The sequence below is a fragment of the Ruditapes philippinarum genome, unplaced genomic scaffold (assembly GCF_026571515.1).
Source record: "Ruditapes philippinarum isolate M1 unplaced genomic scaffold, ASM2657151v2 ctg4274_1_1_1_1, whole genome shotgun sequence".
In the NCBI taxonomy this organism is placed as follows: domain Eukaryota; kingdom Metazoa; phylum Mollusca; class Bivalvia; order Venerida; family Veneridae; genus Ruditapes; species Ruditapes philippinarum.
The window spans coordinates 1-26,505 of NW_026851753.1; the positions used below are offsets into that span (position 1 = coordinate 1).

The window sequence follows — 26,505 nt, forward strand, 5'->3', positions numbered from 1 at the left end:
ACAAAGTTTTTTTAAAATTAAGCCCTGGGTCAAAACTGCCCCACTTCGGATGCATTGTTTTTAAACTATAGTGTACAGAAAAAAATTAAAAAATCTTTTTTTTTAAAAACCCCAATGGTGAGTTTAGTTTTAGCATGAAACATCTTCTTATGGGTATTACCAATTTTTAAAAATAAAAAGCCCTTGGGTTAAAATTGGCCCTCCCCGGGGGGGGGGGGATCATTGTTTTTCATTTTATGTAAGAAAAAAATTAACATCATAAAAACATCTTCAATGGGTGTTTTCCAAAAAACATAACTCATGAACTTTCTTCTAAGGGTGTCTTCCAAGTTTTTCAAATAAAACCCCGGGGTTTAAAACTGACCCAGCCCCGGGGGGGCCTATAACGGGTGAGCGACCTGGGGGCTTATGACCCTTGTATTAATTTAAACCTTACTTTTTTGCCATGGTATTCATTAGTGTAGAGTGATTTGGGTTTTCCCTGAGCCTCTCGGAAAAAATTTAAAAACCAAGTTGGATAATTATGTTTTTTTTACTTTGTAGATCTTCCCCTGGTTTTTTGAAGTGAATGTGATATGTCAGAAAGGAAATGCTTAATTTTATTCGATTTTTTTTAAGAAAGCAAGTTTATTATGTAAGCAATATTAAAAAAAAAATCATTTTTGCCCATTAATATTAAAACAAGTTTTTTATAAACAAATTTTTTTGTGTATCAACAAACCCCAAAAATCTTTTCATTTAAAATTGAATACAGTATAAATATTTCGCCCCACAAATGTTCATGCCCATGTTTATTCTTTTGACACCAAGCCCATCTGCTTGTCTAGCTCATTGGGGGAGAGCATCATTTTCGTAAATCCTCACTAGGACCGCGGGTTCCATCCTAGGGCATGGATAATTTTCACCATGGCAATAGGGTTAATCCTGAACTCGGAAAATGTGATTTTTCTAACTTAAATCTTTTGGTAAAAACTACTAACGTTTTTTTCTTTACTGGTCATGATTGTCAACCTTTTGACCATTTTTTTTAAAAGCTGGGAAAAAAAAAAAAATACTTTTATTCTGTAGTTAGTCTTTTGATCTCAGATATTGGATGATTGGGCATTTAATTGTCTCCACTGTTTATTCAAATCATTTTATAGGGGTTACTTTTGTCGGGGTCGGCGTCCCCAAACTTGTCCCGGGGAAAAATCGTTTTAAGTCATTGACTTCAAACTTGGTATGCGCTTCTTTTTTAAAAACCGAAGTGCAGTGCACAGACAAGTACTCTGCTTTCTTTAAATTTTTTAGTTATTGCCTTTGTTATTTTTTACTTTAATTTTTTCCTGGCCCCTTTTTTTTCAACTATAAAAGTTGGGTTGAAATTCTAGGATGAAGATCCATTAAGAAGAAGTGCAGTGCCCTAAGAACCCGGGAAATCTGCACTTCCTTTTTTGAGTTATTTTCCCTTTTTTAATTTTATATTTTTTTTGTCCGGGGATTTTCTAAAGTATAAAACTATGGGATGAAACTGCATGGTGAAGACCATTAAGAAGAAGTGCAGTGCACAAAAACTGGTACCTGCATTCTTAAAATTTTTTAGTTATTCCCCCTTTTTAAATTTTTATACTTTATTTTTTTTCCAGGTCATTTTTCCTAAAGTATAAAAGCTATGGGCATGAAAATTCATAGGTGATATATCTCATTAAGAAGAAGTGCAGTGCACAAGAAACCCGGTATCTGCATTTCTTATGTTTTGGTTTTCCCCCTTTTTAAATTTTTTTACTTTTTTTTTCCAAGTCTTTTTCCCAAAATATTAAAACTATGGCATAAAAACCCAAGGGGGATTATTTATTAGTTTTTGCCCCCTTTTTTAATTTTCTTTTCTGGCCATTTTCCCAAACTATATTGTTAAAGGCGACACATCCCCACTCGTGGACTTCTAGTTATCCCCCCTGAGGAAAGGGAGGGGATATAGTTTTTTATTTGTCCGTCCGTTTCCGTCCGTCCTCCGTCCCCAATTTTTTTCCGGAGTAGTTTCTGAAAATGGCTTTGGGAAATTTAACGAAAAATTTATGGGATGTTGATCAACAGTGAAGTTTGCACCCCGGGGTTTTTTTGTCGGTATTTTTAGTATTTTTTTGAGTTTTGCCTTGACTTGAATTTGTTTCCGGAAAAGGTTCTTGCAAATAAGGTGGAAATTCAAGAAATTTTGGGAATGTTTTATTTTAGATTGAATTTTTCACCTGGGTATTTTCGTCTGGATATTTTTAGTTTTTTTTTTAGAGTTATTGCCCTTGACTTTTTAGAAAAAATTTTGTATTTTTCAACTTTGTCGCATGTAACTCACAAAAGTATTTTGATCCTAGAGTTCATGAAACTTTACAGGAATTGGTTGATCAGTATGTGTTGTTTTTGCACCTGGGTATTTTCGTCTGGATTTATTTAGTTATTTTTAGGTTATTGCCCTTTGACTTTAGTAAAATTTTGTCATTTTCAACTTGTTCGCATGTAACTCAAAAAGTATTTGAGCTAGAGTCATGAAAACTTTACAGGAATGGTTGCATCAGTATGTGTTAGTTGTGCACCTGGGTATTTTTTGTCTGGATTTATTTGTTATTTTTAAAGGTTATTGCCCTTGGGACTTAGTTAAATTTTTGGTCATTTTCAACTTGTGCGCTGTAACTCAAAAAAGTATTTTACCTTAGAGTCATTTGAAACTTTACCAGGATGTTGATCATTGGAAGTTGTGCACCCCGGGTATTTTTCGTCTGGGGTTTTTGTATTTTTTGATTTTTTGCCCCGACTTAGTAAAAATTTTTTCATTTTCAACCTTTTGTGTGTAAATAAAAAATTTTTTTACCTAAGGGCTGAAAATTTAAGGGAAAAATTTATCAGTATTGAATTGTGCCCTGGGGATTTTTTTGTCTGGGAATTTTTTTGTATTTTTTAAAAGTTTTTTCCCTTGCTTTGGTTTAAAAATTTTGGAAATTTCAAAAATTTTGTGAGTAAATCAAAAAATATTTTTTACCTTTTAAATCATGATACTTCAGGAATGTTGATCACATGGGGTGTTTTGACCCGGGTTTTTCGTCTGGTTTATTTAGTATTTTAGAGTTATTGGCCCCTTGACTTTAGAAAATGTTTGCAAATTTCAACATTGTGTCGCATTGTAACTCCAAAAATGGATTTGACATAGAGTCATTAAAACCCCTCTATTGGAAAGTTGCTCAGCATGTAGTTTGTTCCTTTTGGGTTTCTCTTGTGGTTTTATCCAGTATTTTCGAAGAGTTATTTCCCTTGACTTATGTAAAACTGTTTTCATTATTGTTGTTATTTGATCCTTGAATCCACCAACTTAACAGGAAAATTGATCAACATCACTAAAATTTACAGGAATTAATGTTGCACCTCACTGTGAAGCTATGAACCTGGGACTTTGATGTGGATTTTTTTTTCAGTTTGTTAGAGTATTGCCCCTTGAATTACAGTAGTTATAAAATTTGCAATTTTCAACTGGGGTTTGCTTGGGGATTTATTCATATTTGTAAAGTTCTTTCCTTTTACTTAGTAAAAAGATTTTTAGTTTTTTCAAAAAATATTTGACCTAGAGTCATAAGATTGACAGGGAACAGTGCGCGGACGGGGCACCCGTTCCTATGGACACATTTTAGTTTTTATTAAAGGGAAGATTTTTAATGTTTTTTTTACATAACATTTAAAAAATTTTGAAAAAATTTGAGATCCCTTCTTGATGCTTGAAAGATGGCCCAATGAAGATTGGGCAGATTAAGATGTTTTTTACATCTAGGTGAGCTATTGTGATTCCCCACCGTCCGTCGTCTAGTGCGTCCGTCAGTATATTCTTATCAACATTCCCCAGAAACCCAAATGACTCACAGCAACAAACTTTTACAGGAATGATCCTAGGGTGGTCCCCTGCCAAGTTGATACAATGGTTCCCGGGTCTGTTTGCATAAGTAGGTCAAGGGAAAAAAAGGATTTTAAAAATGCAAAATTTTAAAAAATTTTTTGAAATAAAAAAGGGTAGAGCTTTGATATTTTGGGATTTGATATAACCATAGGTTTTCTAAAAAATTTTTAAATTTTAGCCTGGTAAAGGTTTTTAGGTAAGCTTAAATTTAAGAAAATTTTCAGTTTAGCCATGATTTAAAATTTTAAATAAAACCTTATGTTTTAGTTTTTTGGTTGTTTTAATTAAAAAAAAAACCGGGGGGATATTTAAAATTAAAGAATTTTTTCTTTTTTGGATTATACGGTTTTATCGTTGGGAAAATGGTTAGTTATGGAAAACCCCTTATAAATGTTCGCCTCCAAGATGTGGCCATAAACATGTTTTGGTTTGTTTTTAATAATTTAAAGGTTTTTGAAAAAAATTCTAACATTGGGCCCCTTGTAGCAAATCGGTTATTTTACCCAAAAATTTTTTTCCGAAACTTTTGCTTTGATTATAAACAAAAATCATCCCTTTTTCTAGTCAAAATTGGTTTTTAATTTTTGAACATTGTTGGATAAAAAAATTTTTAAAATAACGTTCCCAAAAAGATGATTTTTACGGGTTTGGCTGATGTTAAAAAATTTTTGGAAATCCCCGAAAGCTTGCAGTAAGACTAAAAATTAAAATCAGAGTTAAATCAGAAAAATATTAAAAAAATTTTCCCAAAAAAGTACTGGTAAATTCATAAATTTTTAAAAGGTTTTTAAATAAACAAATGGTTTCTTTGTTCAATATGCATTAATAAATGATTTTTAATTAAGGCAGGGCCCCTTGGGTTTTCCAAATTTCCCTTAAAAAAAATTTGAATTTTTTTTTTTTTTACTAATGGTACATAAAATTTTTTAATTGATAAAAAAATACTCCTGTAATTTTTAAAATTTATAATTATTTTTTTTTTGCCTTTTTTGGGCCGATTTGGTGAAAGGTTGCAACAGTTTTCATTTTTTTGGGCCCGGGGACAAAAAAATTGATTGTTTTTTTAAACAGAGGTTTAAAAATTAGTTAACAAAAATTTTTTGAAAAATTTTCGGCCCCCTTTATGTAGAGTCCCCCTTAATTTTAAATGAAAAGGTTTCCCTAAAATTTGGAAACTTGATTCATTTCAAGGGGCAGTAATTTTCTATGTAAATTTTTCCCTATTTTAAACCATCATTTCTGTTTAGTTGGGAATTTTAAATAAAGGGTAAAATTTTTTAGTGTAAAATTTAAATTTTTTTGTACATGTAAACTTTTTCAATCAGAATCAATTTTTTGGAAAAATGAAATTTTTTAAATTTTTTGAAAATAAAATATTTCAGATTTCCCTTTTTTCTAAATTGTATTTAAAAACTTTCCGCCCCCAAAAGAGTCCCTTTTTTTCATTTTTAAAATTTAAAGCTTTCAGTTAAAATTTTTTTAAAAATAAAAACATCAGATCAAATAATGATTTAATGTGTGCAAATTTCGGACTGATTTTTTGGGGGTTTTAATTTTTTTTGTTTGTTAAAAATTTGGGAGATTAGAGTATTTTTGCTTTTTTTTGTCCCTTTTTTTTTGGGGATTTAAAATGAATAATTTACTTTTGGGCCATTAAAATTTTTTAAAAACTTTTTAAAAAACATTTTTTATGGAAAATTGGGATAAATCTGGGGAAGTGCTTTTAAAGGGTGAAAATTTTTTAAAAAAAAATTCTCGGTATTTTACAGGGGGTTTTGGTTTGCAAAAAAACATTTTTTTAAAAATATAAGTAAATATTAAGGGAGGTGTTTTTTTAGAGGTAAAAAATAAAATATTTTTAATTATTTTTTTTTATTGGGATATTCTATTAAAGGATCTGAGGAAAAGGGGCCACAAATTGGGGGGTTTTTATTTCTTAAACCCCAAAAGGGTTTTTTAAAAAAGCTTCTCAAATTATCTTAAATCATTTATTTTTTCAAATGTATGACCCCTAAATATAAAATTTTTTTTTAAAATTCAGCTGCTACTTAAAAAAAATGGCCAAATTTTATGGTTTCCCAATAATTTTCTATATTGCTTTGATTTAAACCCATTTTTTTTAAATAGAGATTAATTAAATTTTGGTTCTTATTTCAATTTCAATTAAATTTGGGTGATATGAAAATATTTTTAAAGTAAACAAAAAAAAAGTAAAGCCCCGAAAATTAGAAAGGGATGCACCCCAGACCCGTTTCCCAAACCCCAGTTTCCCTTTGTATTTTTAAATTTAAAAACAACAATAAAACTGTTCTTGGGTTTATTTTCTAGGACCAAAAAAAACGTTTGCCCCACTTTTAAAGTTCCCCCTCATTTCCTAGATCAAACCCTGGTTAAATTTTTAAGAAAAATTTCTCAAGAAATTTTTAATCATTTAAATAGGAGGAAAAGGGTTTGGTGGCCAAATGAAAAAAAAAAAACATTTTTCCCCAAACTGGTTTTTAATTCTGCAAAGGCAGCATTTATTGATAATGTTGTGTTAGAATCGAAATAATATGACTCGGGTTAAGACCATCAACTTGAGCAGTTTTGATACAGCAGCATTTATTTGTTGATGTTGTGTTAGAATCGAAATAATATATCCAAATCGGTGATTTTAATGCTTGTTAAAATCACTGTTTGTCGTTCGGATGCACACCATTATATCATTCGGGCTACGCCCTCGTGATATACTTCCCCGCATCCAAACTACAAACAGTGATGTTATTGAGCAATAAAATCACAGTTTGGGATATATTATTTCTTAAGTCATTGACGTAATTTATTTAAAAAGACGTATTATTCTGTGACAGTGCGTACAAAAAATAAATTAATGTGGTGGTCTCATAGATGACTGTGTCTTGAGTAAAAACAGCTAAATTTATTTAGCATTTATTTATATTACAAAGAATGTGAAAATATACATGTTCTTGGTATTACTGGTCATTTATATTTCTGTGCAGCGTAGTTCAATAGTACTCCAATTAATTACTCAAATATCTTGGTATTGAGTTAACATTAGTATTTCATTGGCATTTTACCAGGTACGACAGAAATCGCCGCTCATAGAAAAACGTTTTATTGATAACTCAATATCTGTTTTCCTACATATAGTCGTCATTTAAGTTGTAATATCTATAAAATATGACGACTACACATATTTAAGGACAGTTCATTAATGACTAATAGAAATGATAACATAAATGAATAAAATTGCAGCAATATTTACAAAGCAGCAGATATTGCCTCGAAGGTAAGGCAAAAATTGCCGCTTTCAAAGCAACGGCTGTGGCGTTACTATTCAAAATCTTTTGGCATATTTTATTTGATAAATTAATTCAAATCTTAAATGTGTGTTAATAAATGAGGTATACATTAACGTAGATATTGCATTAATTAATAATTTAGCAAAATCCCTCTGCATCTAAGGTAACATTCCCATTCCGGTCAATCACATGACGCTGGCCACTTCCTCCACAAACCCGGATCCAACTTTCTGCCTGTATACCCTTTTCATGTCTGGATACCGAAAAGCCACCATACATCCCTGGAACTGGATAATAAAACTCTCCAAACTCGTAAAGATATGCCAACTGAGGAAGTGCTTGACCATTTTTTGTAATCAAACTCTCAACTCTTTCTTTAATTACGTCATGAAGTCCCTTTTCCATTTTTTGTATCTCCTCGTAATTTTTAGTAACTTCTTCAGGAACTTCAATCAGTTTTAGAATGTCTTCACTCATTCCTAGTCTTTTCGCAATATCATATGCCGTTTCACCCTTTGCAGTTTTCAACGTTTTGGAAGCTCCAAGTTTAAGTAATTCTTCAAACACGTTCTTCTGTGCTCTCCCATTGGCAGCTTGATGTAAAGGTGTGTATAATTTAGCTGGTTCAGAATTGTTCGTTGGGAATTTACATGTGTTAACCATGTCTGGAAAACTTTGTATTTCTTCAATGACATTAGGCCAAGCATAACTGTATGACAGTTCTGATATTCTTTTGTTGGCTTGTGCAATGTTGTCTGTAAACACTGACCGATATACGTTGATAGGATACTGCATTGCTATTGTACAATGAATCTGAAGAGAGAAACAAACATAACAATGTTGAAAACAAAGGCAATGATGACATTAATACTGTCTTGTAATATCTGACATACTATGTGAAGAGTCAGACTGTGTCTTAAGGGATCTGTTAAAAATCCTAGCTTAATGTGAACACTTTTAAAACCAGGGATTATGTCCCAGACTTAAAAGGAGTTTTTCTTTAAGATGAACATTTTCTAATAATGAATCGGTACCTACTTAAGAACAAGCTAATCATCCAAGCACCTTGTCGGTATATACCAGAATGCGGTATTTAGTATGTACTCTTAGGAATATAAAACTGCTTTTCCCTAGGGACGATAATCACAATAATTTGTCATTATAAAATGTATACTAACCTAAAAAGTACACATTTTTACCGATATTTAAATAACCTACTTAGCATAAAGCCACGTAGTTGATACGTCACATGTGTTGGCATGTACTAAAGAACTCAAGAACTTTTAAGTTGATGTTATATCTTTCAACTGGGATGCATAATTTCTTTTTAGCTAAATATGTTCTTTAGCATGGACCATTATATATATTTATGACCATATGTATATATGTGTGGATCCCTAAAATGATGAAATGCGAAGAAAATGGCAATTTAATTGTACATAAAAGTGACATTATGCTCACCAAGGTATACTTATTACTTAAAATATATTTACAATATGCCATAATTCCTTCAATTTTATAATTTATTTCACAAACGATAAATTTGTTAATATGTGGCCAAAGAAAAATTCTATAAATAAATATCCATTAGAATTTACCTGTAACATTCTGTTTTAGTGTTTATATAATATATAAAGAGTGGCCACTGTGGGTCAGTATTTTTACCAGACTTATATTTTATCCTTTATACTGTAAAACATTCCCCTGTTGGTCAATCATTAACTTTTGAATTTCAGCTCAACTTGACAATGAAAAAAGGACCTAGTGCCACTTTTAAAAATCCCAAATGTACATAGAAAAATAATATTTGTGATTTTATATATAAATCTTATTTTTTTTCTTTTAATTTTTTTACTCATTTAGATTTGATAATTATGACGTAAAAGTATAGGTTTCCTATGACAGTAGATTCTAATCACCACAGGTGTTTGGCACGAAACCAAAACTTCTTACTTCACGTAACATGCATTTTAATAAGTATTGTCTTTATGATATTGATAATAATAAGCATTTATTAATTGTAATAATGTCATTCGTTGTATAGTTGTTAAATAATATAAAAAAACAAAACAAGTAAACCTTTTAAGTACATGTAGGCAATCAGTGTTTATTTCCTGGTGGCGCTTTATAAAATATTTCAATCGTGTAACATACATGTCTTGAACACCTCTAAATAATTTCAAATTTACGCGCCAACTAATGTAGCCACGCTTTATTATAGTACTAATTGTCTGCATGAGAAAATGCAATGTTGAACACTTAGACGCGCGAATAGCAAAAAGGTAACAGCAAAATACAATATGCATATAGAATCTACATATTAAACAAATAATTACAAAAATAAACAACACATCGGAGTAGATCGAGCATTGTCGGGTATATTGGGACATCTTAGGCATATTTGTTACTGTGATTTTAAATAATCTTGTTTCAGTATTGTTATTGACTTTATGACTATAGTCTCTAATGGGCCACTTTCATAAGCATATATGCAAAAACAAAGCGATATACCTCATTAAAAAGAACAACATGAGACGCGTCGGGTATTTATGAACAGAAAAAAGGGCATTTTGGGACACTAGTAATAGTACTAGTAATAGTTTTGTACACTAAATATCATTCTGCATAGTTCAATATGATTTAAAGTTTCTTTAACGAGTCTAATTTAAATATACTATAATTATTATGGTGCTTTCTTTAGAGTATGTGCTGTCAAATGGTCCAAATGTGATTAAATTTATTTGTTTATTTCGATTACTATAAGAGGGTTAACCTTCTTGTATGCATTAACATCTTCAGAAGAACGAGGACACATTTAAAGCCCGAGTCTTCCCAGTGAGGGATTTAATCAAAGCACAGAAGGCGCTGAATTTGTTTGGGTCTCAGAATGTCAGAAAGGTGAAGGTTGTGAGATTATAAACCAATTTGTTTTTGTATAGTGCCACCAATGCTTTCCAGTGTTTTAACTGTAGTAAATTGGATATAAGACTAATTGCAACACTGATAGTCAATTCAATGTTATCTGACTTAAAAAATAAATAAAAAAAATTGAGTTGCTTCAACTGGGATTTGAACTCGAGACCTCTTGATTCATAGGCGACCCTCTGCCACGGTGAAGTTATATGTTAACGTCTTGAAGAAAACCATACTATTCTAAATTAGGGTTTGTAACTTATTATTTCGACGCTAAACACAGATTTAAATAATCATGGAGCTTACTGTAAGCATGTATATCTATAAAGAATGAAACAATATTAGAAATCTTCGACCATTCGGGAACTACTTTGCTTGAAAATTAATGCGCCTGTCATTTGACAATCTTTACGCATTGATCTCCCCTGAATTTTTCAGCGTTAGTGTACATATAAAGGGAAGTAACCGCTTCAAAAAGTGGACTACTTAAGGCATTTGCAATTAACAGCATTAGGCTCTGAAATTTCGCTACCATTATTTGTTTGGTCTGACGACCCAAACAAATAAAAAGTCTGAGGGCGACTACAGATGTTAATGCACGAAAATAGGTGCAATAACTAGCGATATTCTTGGATAAAAAATACCGTCAAATCAGCAATTCCTCGTTTCCTTTTCTTTATTTTGTATTATGATACCATAGATTTTGCTATGCTTTCAACGTGCTGGAATATATACGTAGCACGTTTATTAACATAAGGAATGTCACGGGAGTAGCATGTTTACAAGTGTAATGCTAGTATCCATATCTGCAAGGTCATCGTTATCATATCGGAATCTAAGGAGTCAGGTTCCCCTTTGCTTTCAGTTTTTCACGCTTTAAGTCCTAGTTAATTTGTTTTATCTTTATTTTCACTGCCCTTTATCAGGTGTTTTTTGTTTGTTTTTTTTTTAACAAAATCATATCTGATGTACAAACACAACTTCAGTGAGTTAATGATACGTGTCTATAGTTCTAATATTTGATATATGTACATGTTCCAAAATACCCTAAATGTTGTCGCGAGAATTGGTACCACATTATATGATTAAACAAGTAGTATAAACAAATAAAACATGCTCACATTTTGATCAGGAGATTTTTTTTCACGTTTACTTGTATAACATATTTTATAAAAAGGTTTTATGAATTTTAGTATTGACTATTTAATGACATAAGACGTAAATCTCTTCTACCTAGTTTTTATATTCATCCCAATATTTTTAAACTTGACAGATTAATGAAGAGTTGTGATAAAAAATTCTGCTAAAACTATCTTTATTTTGTAAAAAAAATTATGTTAAAATTTTAAAAAAATAATACTTCTCATTCTCCGTTCCCTCCTATTAGTAGCAATGTATAATACATGTAGTATTGAATTCATTAGTTGAAACGAACAATAAAATTTCTTTTTTTGTTTACTTTGTTAGTCATAATTGTATTCTTTTATAGTGATATTAGTGACTTTAACTGTTATTTTTCTGTTCGTGTGTTTGTTATAACCAGTTGCATATTATAATTATATGCCTTGGTTTAATAAAAACTGAAACTATAAGTCTAGACCCTCATTAAACATGTCAAATAATACACAAGTCCCTTCATAAAAATAAACATCAGTGGTGTCCGGTTAAAATGTATATTCCTAATGATCCAGAAATTGTTATTAAAGGGAGAAATAAATAACAAATAAAAGAAAATTAAGGAATACTAGGTATAAAGGCACTAGAGATGTAGCGGATAAACAAACGTTTGTAAAATGGCGATCGGCGACACCGGGGTAGTTTATCCCCTAAATTGGCGAATTTGTGTTATAAATTTGCCATGCGTTAAATTCTGAACAGGCTATATGATTTTGAAAGGATTTCAATAACAATACAAAACGTTCAATTTGAGCTGCCAACAGTAGTTAGAAACTGGTCAGACTGAACCTAATTACTGGTGGTCGTGGTAAAGGCTTATCACTGCCGGGTACAAATGGTTAAGCGTTAATGTTTTGTTACTACATGTAAACTTGATTCACCTAGATCTATTATTTCATATCATAAAATATTTACTAAACATTTTTGTAAATGACTCGTCAATTTCTGTATGGTTAGATGTGATTTCCCCTCTTTTGTCAGCTTACTAGAAATAAAAACACATCTACAACGAAAACACACACAATGGAACGTGCCTGATTAAAGTACTACATTTGTAATAAATATTATCGGTCTACATTTTCAATTAAGATTACTTGCAATGCACACCGCTTATTTACAAATGAACTACTATTTTATTTCAGTTTAAATTGCTATTCACAAACTAAAATTAGATTTGTAAAGATGATCTAATCAACAGTAATTTAATGAAAAGAAATAGGAACTATTTGTAAGAGCGACCCAATTTATCATATTGATAAATTGGCATATTTAAAGTCTACTTGAGCTACACCCTTATACATGTATCAAGGTTATTTAAGTTCACAATTAAACGGAAACTTTTCAAAAAGAGCGACTTTCGGTATTGGTTACAATAATTTAGCTTCCTGGATAGAGTGAAAGTATGTCAGTGTCATTATAAACTGTTTAATATATCTACCGAAATACATTACTAATATTTTATTTTAATCAGTAAGTGTCATTTATATAAAAATAGATATAGAACAGTTATAGAGAGTTTTGCTTGAACTACATTAAAATGATTATGTAACCGTGGTCAGTATATTTGCACATTTAAAACAAACGCATTCCATATACATGTATGTACAAACGGCGACAAGAGATTAGTTTCACATGTCGTTTGTTTGATTTGAAAATGAGTTTCGGTAATAATAGGTTAAAGGTGCGCTCGGAATGTTAAACTTCTACTATCTTTTATCCACAATGTTTGCCTCGTACTACATTAGTACATTAGCAAGTTTAAAGGTGTGCACGTTTTGTTGAATCGTCATCATTTAATTATTATTCTAAAATTTAATATCAGTTATTTGTTTTGATCACGTGTTACCTTCTATACAGGGACTGTACTGAGGATTTTATATATGGCGAGACTGTAAATATTATTTAAAGATAAATGGTCCATTTTGTGTGTAAAATTACAGATCAGTCGCTCACTTTGTTTTCCTAGATGTAAAAAATGACCCAAAACTGAAAAGCGTTGCAACGCTTTTCACTTATATCATGCCAAGAATAGCCTAAAATACGATTTATATTTTTTTCTGAGTATGTTTCTTTATTATCATTTGTATATCTTTCAGTTTTAAGTGATCCGCTGTTTTATATAAGAAATCAAAAATGTTTTTGAAACTCAGTGGAGTTCCTTTAATGTCACGTTTTTTAAGTATAATTTTTCTTGTTCCGGCACTTTTTATCATATAATATCAGTTATATATATTTATAATACTGCACATTTGTAGCGTCGCTTTTCATAGGATAAGAATTGTTAAAAAAATTAGGCCCTGTAGTACAATGGTAATACTAACTAATCCAAAAGATAGCTTTATTTAGTTTAAAAAGGAAAACAGAGCGAAAAAAAAATAACGCACAAAGGAAAATTAAGCATGTATAGTCATTTTAACAGACAAGGAGAAACAGAGAGATAAAAATAAACATGTTTAATCTTTATTTAAGGGTAATATTCATTTAAACACCTAAATACCGAGGAGATACGATCATACATTTAAACCGAAAATATCTTATTTATTCCTCTCTCATATATCTAATCATTCGATATATTTTTTTTTTAACTCTTCGTAATCAGTATTTAGTGAAACACAATTACATTGTATACACAAAACTGATATCAAATATGCAAATCATCTTCATATTTATATTAATTTTTGTACTCTTTCATATACCCAAATATGTGATATTTTACACCCAACATTAGCTGTAACGGAAGATTTTAGGATATTTATAGCATATACAAAACATGACCTGGTTAATAATGATACCATAAACTATTTTTATTTTCCGAAAACAAAACACTGAGATCAATCGTGTGTCTGGTTTAAAATCCCCGTCCATTTCTTGAACCGTTATGACTAAGGTGGTCTTTGCTTTGCGGTATCCAAGGTATAAAAACCTACTTGGACTCCTCATTTAGGCATAACAATCGTTAAACGCAGATTAACTCAGTGAATTTTGTTTGAAATTTCGAAATAAAGTAACTGATATTAGGAAAATATTTTACAATGGATGCAAAATATGAACAGTCTGAGATGGAACCACTTGGTAAAAACGATTTGAATGTGATGGAGTTGCAGAGGAATCCACATTACACTAAAGATTGCTCTTGTGAAAGTAAAAATACATCGGTAAGGTTTTTAAAACTGATAAGTAATGAATTAATTTAAAAACTCGGGTAAGGTTTACAAAATGAATAAATAAATAAATAAATAAATTAATTCATTCATTCATTCAAAAATTAATTAGTTTATCAATTAATCAATTAATTAAAAAGGAAATAAAATTTTATAAAGAAAAAGACAATAAAATGAAAATATTTGATAAAATAAAATAAAAAAAGGAATGAAGTTTCTTTTTGTTTTAGGTTTATCATTTATAAGGGTAAATATGATGTACAACGTCGATTTAATTTCAATTTTAATTTCTATTTTTGTTTTAATCATCAAATTTATTTAACGCTAATTTTTATATTTGACACCTTTAACTGTACATTTCAGAAATGGTGGTTTTTGAAGCCGTGCCTAAAATGTATCATTTTGGTCGTGGTTGTTTTTACTGTTCTTCTTCTGGCACAAAGTATTAAGTAAGTCATAGTTTGTTTAATTTTTTGGTCATTATTTTAGTTTTTGTTTTATTTATTTTAGTGATTTGTAAAAAGCAATTAGTGTCCCACTTTAAACGACGGCACATGTTTAACTAAACACCTGTATCTATATGCTTTTTTGTATGACAGCAAACTAGGAAACAAATTAGAAGGGAAGAAGGAGCAGACAGAAATCAAACAACATTCCAGTCTCCCACAAGCACTAAAAGGTTCCAGACTTGGTTTGTCTTTATTAGACAGAAAGTTACCAATAAACCGTAATTTGTTTGACGATGATGAAGCTGATAGTCCGCATAACAGGGATGGCAAGCAAGGTCAAGGTGAAACTGAAAAGGAAGCCTACCGGAAACACTACTTCGATATAGGTAAAAAATTAAGCATAAACGAGAACAGAGGAATGCTTATAGTTTTCCTTTGATATCCTTATAAAATTTCTGAAAAAATATCTGAAAAAACAACAACAACAACAACAAAACAACAACAACAACAAAAAAAAACAAACAAACAAAAAACAAAACTAGTCACTTGTGAATTTTTGTTAGTGTCTTGAAAAGAATAGTGCTATTAATCTCAGACGAGGTATTTATAGGTAACTCATTTCATTAATTATTCAATTCATATATGTTTGATAAAAATATCAAAACCCAACTAGCTATTTTATATACTGAAACGATATATAACACTTACAAATAACAAAAATAAAGATTAGCAACTAGGTCATTTGATCGATTCAAGTACTTTAAACCCATCTCTATTTTCTCGTTGGCAAAAATATTTAATGTATCAACGACTTTGGGCAGTCGATAGCATATTTCAACAGATCCCACAGAACACATTTTTTCTGATCTCTGAGAAAGATCTTCTGAATGAAATAATGAAGTATTTAGATCTTTATCCAAACATAATAAAGCTCTCTATGTTGCAGGCATGAGAGAGGACAGTATGATGCAAGACTGTCAGAATCCTCACATGAAGCACTCCTTTCCAGATATAGACTATGCTTTATTGGGCTACGATATATTTAAAGGATTTCCGTTAGCAGATGGACATGACCCCGGCTTTACCTACCCAATATTTGCACCCGATTATTCCCACGGACATATGACCGCTGATTGCCGTTATAGCGTTCCAAAAGGATATCTTGTCATTCCAGATGTGTCTTGTGTAACGTCATTTACTTCCGATGTAATACAGGATTCTGAAGAGCTTTTTCGTAGTCTTTCTGCCAATGCAGGAGTCACTGGTGGTGGATTTGGTGTGGCGTTTTCAGCCAGTGCCGGCTACAAACAAGTGTCTGCTGATCTGGCTTCTAGCGAATCTTTGTATATAATATCTACAGCACATTGTAATTACTACATCAGTAAATTTAAAAAGGAAAACCCGCCGCCATTCTCACAAATGTTCTACGATTGGATATATAAACTGAACAGCTCAACGGATAATGATGTTGTTTTTGACTTCTTTGATACATTTGGAACCCATTTTGCAAAAGAGGTTTCATTCGGTGCTAGATATTCATATCAGCATAAAATGAAAAGTTCGATGTTTAAATCGAAAAGTGAAAATGGAATTAATGTTGCTGCCCAAGCAAGCTACAGCGGCCTTTTCAGCGTGAGTGGTGGATTTAGTTTGACATCCGAGCAACGCCGGGAAGCCTCAGACTTTTCAAAGTCAGTGGAAACGAAGACAATTACTGTTGGAGCAGCACCACCGGCTAACGGCGACGCAATGACATGGGCCTCTACCGTGCAAAATAACCCAGTACCATCGCAATATAAACTGGAACCAATTGAGAATTTGTTTCATGAAAGATATATGGGAAACCTTGTAATAAATTACCAAACAATAGCATCCAAATTAGAAAGTCTAAAGATGAAGTATTACAATACTTTGATAGCTAAAAGATACCAAACAGAGGTCGAAAATCAATCAAGTATGTACACTCAATATATCCTTTTTAACACTAGCAATAAGGGTTTGACCAGATTAATAGCAACATAGCCTGGCATCCTCGCAGTCTTGAAATAAAAGGATCCTTTTGGCGTTCGTATCGGGTTTTTTATTATATAGGTGTAAGCGTTCAGCTTTGGATCCTGATCAAATTTTGGAATATGCATTCTGTCATTTTTTTGCTGGTTCAAACCCATTATGCTGGTTTTGTCGTGACGCGGCTCAAATATCTTCTTTTTAAACTAGAATAATGTTTGTCAAATTATATAGCAAAATATGTAAGGATCTTCTCGAAAATTACAATTTTGTAAATACAAGTAACACATTTAAAAGGAACGTTATTTAGTTAAGGAAAATAGTTTTTATACTATATAGTTTGACACCGTTTCAGTTTCTTGGTAATCGTGTGCGGTGATGTTTTTTACATTTTGATTTTAGATATGCATTCAATGTCATTTTAATTTGCTGATGTTTAATTCTTACCTTATGAATTAGATCGCTGGATAACGAAAACTTTAATGTTGGACAGTGTTAGAAGATATGGCACCTGGCAACCGCCACAATTTTGTCCAGCAGGAACCTTTGCAAAAGGCTATTCTTTAAAGGTAAACGGTAGATAAATTTAAGATGTTTTTTATATCCTAAAACTACTACGTTCTCTTTTTACGTTACTTTTTATCAGCTTGTATTAAAGCATTTGCATGTACATTTTGTATATCTTAATAAAGTCAGTTATTTTGACTTTTACCTTTGCACTCACCATCTACTCTTTGATTGGCATAATATTAAGTTAGATTATCAACAGGGCTTTATTTGTTTTAGATTAAACAATTACAGACCTCAAAGTTATCTACCATAACCGTTGAGGGTATCAGGTTATTATGTGTAGACAAACTAGGAAAACAATCCGAGAATCAAACTCCACACCACATTCCACACGTGCAGTCAGGAGAAGGAGGTTCCGGGCAATGGACAGGGCAAAAGTTTTGTCCACAAGGAGGTGGAGAGACCACGGTCTTTCTGAACAAATTCGCTTTGAAAATTCAGGAGGTATGACTGTTTGCTACCTCTATATAATTTAGTCAATTAAATATACGTAATAATTATATAAGTATGAAATGTTGCGCATGAAAATTTGTCTGGAATTCAAACTTTTCGTAAATTGATGCATATAGGTCAGCTTTAAAATTATCTCTTTTTTTCCATCCCGAAACCCATGCCAAGATATTGTGAATGCTTAGCATCTGTTCAATGTTTATAAGATGCTTTGGTAGTTTAGTGCGGAGGAAGGTAGTCTTGTACTGGTGCAACTCTCCAGGAACGATGGTTAGGAAACTACCCGCCTATATGACTGAAATACTGTTGGGAAAAGGCGTAAAATGAAACAAGCAAACAAACAATGTTTATAATCAAAGTTTCAAAGTTTTATTCAATATACGATGACAAGTTTCATATCATGGACAATAAGATACACTATCCAAACTCGTTCTTAATACTTTTGAAACCTTTACTAATCACATAGAACTCCAATTTTATTAACATAAATACATACTCTTTTATTATCAGAGTGAAAACATGAAGAATAGATCTGTCAACGGAATACATTTTTCCTGTCGTGACTTGCAATGGACGAAACATTCTTTCACGGACAGTCCATTTGACAAAGATATAACATCATCATGGAGTGAGGAGTGCCCATTAGAGTCGGTCATCTGTGGGATTCAAACCCATATCGAGAAAGACATGCTAAATATCGGTGCTAGTAACCTTAATGATATAAGATTTTACTGTTGTGGAGACGACTCGGCATATTTAAATGGCGATGTAACATTTTAGCACTTGATGGTTTTGATTGACATGACGAAAGATCTTTCCACAAGTAAAGTCTTATATCCATGGCAACACGCATGATTAAGTAGACAATAACTTTAATGCATGGAATATATGTCATTGTAGACAAAACTTTAAAATGCATTAAATAGTCCACAATACTGAGAAATGGGAAAATATTGTTCTTTTAACTGACTAAAGATAATGATCGTATAATAATAGTCTTTAGTAGACTGAACATTTTTAAGTATGCTTGTATGAAAAAAATAGGCTGAATTTTCAATGAATGCAAAAAAGTTTTTAATTACTGAAGTGAAGACTTGGTTAATTAAGTCATGAATGTAGGAGTCATCTTACATATCGACCATTTTCTACAAGTTGGCATCATGTTCGCTTCGATCATTTTCTTCATGTTGACACTGGCCATTTTATACATTGTATCTATATCGGTCATTTTGCACATTTTGTCATTGTAAATTTTATACATATATTCTACATTGTAAGCTATTCCTTATCAATTTTTGATCATGCATATAAACTAAAATTTTATATGATTATTCCTAATTTATTTTTTGCATGTGGTCGGAACGACTTTTGTGTTTTCTTATTGTCCAAAGAGCAGTGCAATGAAGATTTTTTTATTTTATTTTATAGATGTTTCCAGACTTTTACAATATTTACCTCCCTTGCCAAAATTAGCAGCCATGCTGTGGTTATAATTGACAAAATATGAAAAATATAAACAACTGATTTAGGTGAATTAATACATTCTGTTATACATATGAAGGAAAATGTTAATATATTAATAATTTATCAGTTTTCATAATGGTGGCCAAGGGAGGTAATAATTGCTAAATGAAAACCATTTATTGCATTTATTGTTATTGCTTTATATTATTTTTGATTGTATTGTTATTTATTTATTTTGTAGCTGTAAATGTATTTATATATGTTTAATAAAATAAAATGAAATATAAATAGTTTATGCATATATCATGATTCGTATACCAGAATAAGTATGCGGGACTTATGTTTTTCTCCCTTGTCAGGTAGAGTGGAGGTGGGGTCACCAGGCTGTTCTGTCAATTTGTTTCCTTGTCTAATGCCAAACATGCAACTTCCCTGTATTAAGTTTCTTATATGTGTCTCTATCCTAACCACAGACTAAGTGTAATATTTATGTTTGTACTTTTTAATGTATATATATTTTTTTCTAAAAAAAACTGGATTGAAATTTTTCTAGCTTGAAAACTTTTCATTAGATAGAAAAACAAGCCAAACAAACGCAGATGTGATGCTGAAGGAAAAGATAAATTTATTTTTTACATTGTTTGAGTTCATTATAAATGACATCACAGTAAAGTTCTTGTTTTAGTTATCACAGCCGTTGTAGCTCCATTCGTCCCACACTTCTTCACAATTGAATTCGGGTTTACCCATCCTGGCGTTCACATAGTTGTGTGTCATACACATCCAGTTCATGAAACTTTCACGGTTACTTGTATCCGGCTTATTGTAAAACAGGCTGTACGAAAAGAAAAAAAAGTAATTCAATTTTAGACATTTTTACATTGTGGCACAATACTGGAAAATCGCATTTGAGCGTTATTTAATATATATGTTTTAAATCCTGTATTTGTGACCTTTGAATGCGCGCACACGCACAAACGCGAGCTCACACATTAGTTTTGCTAAAGTTAAATCAGGGTCAAATACGTTAAATGTTTAAATACGAACCTCGGATATTTCACCAAAGAAACATAAAACCTCAAGTGATGTTAATTTAACGCTATGTTTGTTAATAAGTGGTGAATTTGAAAGTCAGACGTATAAAACTTTACAAGATCAAACCGACTTAAGCGTTCAGTGCAGTCATCCGCGCAGTTGAATCAGGATCCATACTGTTCACTTACAAACACCAATAACAAGTAGAGAGACTAATAGCAAACAACATGGATCCTGATCAAACTGCGCGGATGCAAAGGTGGTCTGGATCCATGCTGGTCGCAAACACATTACGTTGGTTTTGTCATGGCGCGGCTCATTATTATGTCAAAAGTTGTGTACATATATTCACTTACCTGGACATATAATAATAATAATTAGATGGGTTAAACTCAGCAATCTGGTACATGAATTGTCTCATGTCCTCTTGTTGCATTGGAGACGGATTCTCGGGGTATGTGTAAGCGTAAGTATGCATGAAATTCCATGTTGCTTCGTTGAAATTCCTTCTACTAGGATCGCAATCTTCTCCAGAGTAACATTCATATGTCCACATGTCGTTCACTTGATTACAGTCAAACTCCTCATTGCCGGTCTGCTGGTTGACATTGTTATGTAACATACACATCCACTGTGAAAAACTTTCCCTGTTACTTGTGTCTGGTGGGTACTGCATCATACTAATTAAAAAGGTAAGAAAAAAATCTACAGTATAATCTCGATAGAGTGGCCCTCTGTAGCACAATAAACTCTTTACTACAACAGTTACAACTGAATAATAAGTTTAACCTCTCTACATTAAATGTAAATTATGCTTTGTCTAATACTTACCTCCTTCTGAAGTAGTTATTTGGACGTGGATAAAACTGAGCGAATATTCTCATCATGTCCATCATATTTTCTTGTTGGTCAGGACTTGGATTTTCTGGATAATTTGCAGCCATTGTGTGCAAGAAGTACCACGTGTCGCGTCCAAAGTCTGATTCTCGTCTGCCGCATCCGTTAAAATATTCCTTCAAAGTTAAACAAAAATATGTTGTAGTGATAATATAAACTACACACATTGTTAACACAGTAAAAATGAAACAGCAATAGAATAAAATAAAACAGCAAAAAATAAGCAACCCGAAACAATTGCTCACATAACCTTTTATCTGACATAAATAGGACAAAACTGAATTCTGGTTAACAGCTTTGGAAGTACAACAATTGTCTGACCTACCGGGATTTGTTTTTTTGACTATCATAAGGATACATGTTCTGTTAGATTTTGAGTAACATTAGTACTGAAAAGGTCATGGGGTGACTTTTTAGCTTTTACTGGCGGAGGCAAAAATAAGGTACCTCTTCTTGAACATGTTCAGGTACGAACGGGCACCTCAGTACATTTTTCCTAAGCTAGCTTGGTAATTACCTTACAATAAAGCAAAGTCGGGATTCGAACACACAGCGGTAAAGGGCAAGTGAGAACATATTTTTTATAAATCAGTAAAGAAATCCTTTTCATATACAAAGAATGTACGTGATTCAGTATTATTCGTCTTGCGGCTTGGGGGCTCACCTGGGCCATTGTTCAGAATAGCATTTAGCAAGCGATAGACTACAAAATTCAATATAGAGTAAAGTTATATCTTTACTTTATTTCTATACAATAATAGAGTAAATATAGAGTAAAGTAACATCTTTACAAGTATTTCTAAAAATCAACAATATGTCTTACATTATTTTGGAAATTATTGCCCCAATTCCGGTTACCGTAGTTACGTCCATAATTGTTTCCATTCCAATTCCCCATTTCGTTGTCCCATTCTGACGGAAAGGCGTGTCCCACACTCAAAATGGCGGCGAAAACTATAACTGAAAAATAGTTTGATGCTTAAATTTTGGTAACATTAATAAAGTTATAATGTATGATTATAATACGGCATGTACCTCTACACAAATTATTCTTAAAACTGATCTATATAATACACATAATTAATTATATCTATAAGTATGTATATTTACATTCATTTTTTTTATGAAAAAGAAATCAAATATTGTTTATGCACATGAAAAAAGTTATAGTAACAAATTAAATTCAACGTCATATGAAAAAACGCCGTCAAAGACAGCAACCAAACACATCACATGTATACAAACAAGGCACATGCAATGAGGTAACAAACAGGAAAAATAGTAAACTGGCTTTTAATAAACATAAGATAAATTTATACTTAAGAAAAAATATAGTACATATAGAAATCATTTATTAAATGTGTGGTTTGTATACTTTCAAGTATCAACTATAAGAACGCCGCAACCCTCTTGATATATTTGGTTTCATAAAGAGACAAAGATCTGTTGAATTCGCTATAATTATTTCATTCCAATATTCCGAAAATGCCATATCTGTTAGAACAGGAGTTTTTCTTCTTTTTTTCTCATATACACATGTACATGTACTATAATTTTTTTAGAGAAAGTCGAAAACGGTTATATATTAAATCATAAAAAAATAGAAATTTGGAAAAAAGTTTTGCAAACATTGTAAGGAAATAACTGCAATGTATTAAGTAAAAAACAACAAAAAACTATAAGAAAAGAAAAAACAACACTTACAAAAAAAATACAACATAACTTATTCTTACCTGTAATAAAAGCATTCATACTTGATGTCTTTGGTGCCTCGACCTAGCTTACTTACTAAATACAGGATGAACCTGCTGCTTTTATACTAAAGTCAAAACCAAGTTAAATACCAAACGTTTATTCTTGCATTTTTATTGTTTCTTAAATTATCGGTGTAAGTCTTTGATCCGCATATTTAACACATGATTAACATCTATATTAGTTTATGTAACAGAAAAATAAATAATATATGAATAAATATGATGTTATATAAAACATAAATAAATAATTTAAAAACAATTTATATGAGTGCACTACAGCGTCTTTGCTTTGCACTTACGTAACTCAATATTATATGAATCTTTCATAATATACATGTATTAATATTCCTTTGTTCTTATTATATGACATTTAAAAGTCTAGGACGTCGAATATTTTTTTTGTACTGTATTCAACCACGATATAGATATGAATAATGTTTTCTATTCTGAACATATTAGGCCATTCAAGATCATAAAATGTTGTTACATTTTTCAGTTTTGTTGTACTTGTAAGGTACATTCAATGCTGCTATGTGTTTTTAGCTTTGGTGAATTTGTAAGGTATAATTTTCCGTTCTTTTTTTAATTTTTCTTTTGGTTTTTGTCTTTAATTATTCAAAATACCATACTACACAGAACAAATTCAACTTAAACTAAGTATCTTTAGACAAGAACGATATTAGGAATTGGTTTATTTCTGAAACTATTGACAACAAAACCTTCATTTGATAAAGTATCTCTTCATTTTTTCTTATTAACTTGACGCAATACTTAAATATTAAGGGAAACAGATCCTAGTATTTATTGACAGTAATGTTGTATAACAGTTGCCTCCCCTTTTATAATATTTTTCATTATACAAAATGATATTAACATGTATATACACATCATTTGCGTAGATACAGTGAACTCTACACACTATATATATGTTAACACAAATGATTACAAAAACAAAACCAAACAGAAAACCCCCGGAATCATTTGTTAAAGGAAGGACAGAAAAAACTTTACCAGTAATAGGTAATGTAGCTTGTGCATTCTTTTCGAATTTCCTTGATTTCTATACATTTCTGCAATTAAAGTGTATACTCGGATATAAGCATAGTCTACCTTTAAATTTAATTCTTCCGTTTCATTTATGATTGATTACCTTTTTTGTCTGAAATAGTTTTTCTAGATTTTATTTAGAACATTCTTGTTAATATAAGTGTCATCTTACGCTGGTAAAAAAGAAGGAAATACAGTAAAGACTGTCTTAGCTACCCCCTGTATATAGCGACGTTCTGTCTTTAGTGACCATAGTTAGGTACGCTGAACAGTATTTACTATATAAATGGTCTGTATGTAGCGACTCCCTGTCTAGTCCGTACAACGACCATTTCACGCTGCTGATATTTTGGTTTAAACTGACCTGTACAATACCATGTTAATATAGTTAGCAAAATGTTTCACTCACAATTGCTCACAATATGAGCAAGGGAGTCAATTACATATACATGATCATCGTGAAGGACAAGCAGCAAATAATTAGATTAAGCCACTTTGACACCCATTGCGCACGTCCAATTGTTTTTCCAGGCACGAACTCACACTTGAATAGACACAGGTTATTAGCTTAAGTAAAGAAAGAATAATATACAGAGTCTTTTGACCAATTTGGATTGTGTTGCACGAGGGACAAGTGCTTCGAAGCTTGCGACTTTCCACTGCGTTAGAGACGCACACGGTATGCCTAAAGAGCTTGTAATCTCGCTCAGGGAGGCACCAGGTATGATTGTTTTGTTGGATGATTCAACAGTTAAGCCTTATGCAGCATGTTAGACTATAGTCTGTTCCAATCTTAAATAACATACAGTCAACACTGCCATAGCGACTTGATTCCCGTCAAATAGTTGTACTCTATCCAGAGACTCACCATGTAATGCATGTAGTGGCAGCGATTTGAACGGTTTTACTTACCAAGCTAGTTTTTGCACCTCTCAGTCACGTCTTCTTCTAATTTCTGGTTTTGAAAAACAAATGTCGGAAACAAAGCTAAAAAGGATTTTTTTTGCACACAGCAAAAATATGACACAATTTCAAAGCGACTTGATTAGGATTAACATTTTGATGTTGACAACACATACAATTGAAACCCTCCTAAAAAGTAAAATGTATAATTATTGGATTCTCTGACTTTGTACCTTTTTAACATGATACATCAACAATCAGCAAAATAATGGGTTAAAGCTTAAATGTTGTGAAAGGTCCCTTACTGAAATCAAAAGCCTTTGACTTTCTATAAATTTGAGCAATTCCTAATTTAAAACATCCAAGTTTTTAATTTTGAATTATAGAATATTATATTCGGAGACATGAGAGGTGAAAGCAGATGAGGGGAGGGGAATACTGCTGCGTACTGAGACAGTTCACCTGATTATTGGCGGACAACAATTCAATATGCAATTGGTTGTTCTTTCATGATACGCTGAGGTAGACGTTTTACTTAATGGTGGCACTAAAGGCTGTAAAAAATCTAATGAGAGGATAACGGTCGTTCGCTCTGTGGTGTAGCTGGTGACAAAATTATGACCTGATGTTATTTAAAGGGTAAAGATTAAAAAGATAAAAGAAATATACAACAGAACTTGGGTGGACGGCAAAATGTTTGAAGACTATTTCAAAAAAATGACAATCGAAAAAAGAAATGCCTGGAAGGTTATTCTATTTGTTGATTTTTTCTCATGTAAGTGGTGAATCTATATATGGTTGTGAACCTTTCTGTCATGAACAACAAGATCGACGTGGTGTTAGATGGTGACGATATTCCTGTCAGTATTCAACATGTTTTTGTGGTATATAATTTCTAGACGCTTGTTCAATGATTTGCTAGAAAATTATCATCAGCTTACCATTGTTTTACAAAAAATATAAACTGGGATAAAGTCACACATTAAATCTAATAAATAAAGAGAATGCTGGTGAAAGTAACAATAAACACAAAGAGATTGATACTACTCGAGGCTATGTCATTATGTCACCTCTGACTCAAATGGTAATTGAGCCGCATCATGACAAAACCAACATAATGGGTTTTCGACCAGCATGCGCTTACCAACTCTATTACAGGTAGAGAAACTGATAGCGAACAGCATGGATCCTGATCAGACTGCGCGGATGCGCAGGCTGGTTTCGATCCATGCTGGTCGCAAACGCACTATGTTGGTTTTGTCGTGACGCGGCTGATATGTGTTTCAGCTGAAATGATATACATTGCAACACGGGCTTGCAAATGTAATATACCACTTGTCCAAACTAGATTAGAAATATTTTTCTCAGTCTGGTAGCAGTCAAAATAGTCAATAGAACAATTTAAATTTACACAGACAGCACATGTGTGGTATGGAGTTTATGTGTTACACAAACTACTGTTAT

At 31.8% G+C, this 26,505-nt stretch overlaps 3 protein-coding genes across 3 annotated transcripts; 1 reads left to right on the forward strand and 2 right to left on the reverse strand.

The window, feature by feature from the left end:
• Positions 1 to 6,825: 6,825 nt before the first annotated feature.
• LOC132738778 (uncharacterized) lies at positions 6,826 to 9,427 on the reverse strand. Its single transcript, XM_060726376.1, has 2 exons — positions 9,295 to 9,427; positions 6,826 to 8,028 (listed from the first exon to the last, which is right to left on the reverse strand). The coding sequence occupies exon 2, from the start codon at positions 8,008 to 8,010 to the stop codon at positions 7,354 to 7,356; it is 657 nt and encodes a 218-aa protein (XP_060582359.1). The 5' UTR covers positions 8,011 to 8,028; positions 9,295 to 9,427; the 3' UTR covers positions 6,826 to 7,353.
• A 4,307-nt stretch (positions 9,428 to 13,734) lies between these two features.
• Positions 13,735 to 18,813, forward strand: LOC132738788 (uncharacterized). Its single transcript, XM_060726389.1, has 7 exons — positions 13,735 to 14,459; positions 14,829 to 14,914; positions 15,065 to 15,300; positions 15,861 to 16,868; positions 17,381 to 17,490; positions 17,708 to 17,935; positions 18,452 to 18,813. The coding sequence occupies exons 1-7, from the start codon at positions 14,337 to 14,339 to the stop codon at positions 18,719 to 18,721; spliced, it is 2,061 nt and encodes a 686-aa protein (XP_060582372.1). The 5' UTR covers positions 13,735 to 14,336; the 3' UTR covers positions 18,722 to 18,813.
• Positions 18,814 to 20,007: 1,194 nt separating this feature from the next.
• LOC132738760 (uncharacterized) lies at positions 20,008 to 23,220 on the reverse strand. Its single transcript, XM_060726353.1, has 5 exons — positions 23,071 to 23,220; positions 22,161 to 22,297; positions 21,272 to 21,453; positions 20,797 to 21,120; positions 20,008 to 20,240 (listed from the first exon to the last, which is right to left on the reverse strand). The coding sequence occupies exons 1-5, from the start codon at positions 23,087 to 23,089 to the stop codon at positions 20,087 to 20,089; spliced, it is 816 nt and encodes a 271-aa protein (XP_060582336.1). The 5' UTR covers positions 23,090 to 23,220; the 3' UTR covers positions 20,008 to 20,086.
• Between the last annotated feature and the right edge of the window lie 3,285 nt (positions 23,221 to 26,505).

Bases quoted from the DNA above. Each gene is read 5' to 3' on its own strand.
- LOC132738760 (XM_060726353.1), bottom strand. The intron at 21,454-22,160 runs GTAAGACATATT...TTAACTTTGAAG, and splicing joins GCAATAATTTCCAAAATAAT to GAATATTTTAACGGATGCGG. The intron at 21,121-21,271 runs GTAAGTATTAGA...CTTTTTAATTAG, and splicing joins AATAACTACTTCAGAAGGAG to TATGATGCAGTACCCACCAG.
- LOC132738778 (XM_060726376.1), bottom strand. From the start codon at position 8,010: ATGCAGTATCCTATCAACGTATATCGGTCAGTGTTTACAGACAACATT.
- LOC132738788 (XM_060726389.1), top strand. From the start codon at position 14,337: ATGGATGCAAAATATGAACAGTCTGAGATGGAACCACTTGGTAAAAAC. The intron at 14,915-15,064 runs GTAAGTCATAGT...TTTGTATGACAG, and splicing joins CTTCTGGCACAAAGTATTAA to CAAACTAGGAAACAAATTAG. The intron at 17,936-18,451 runs GTATGACTGTTT...TTTTATTATCAG, and splicing joins TCGCTTTGAAAATTCAGGAG to AGTGAAAACATGAAGAATAG.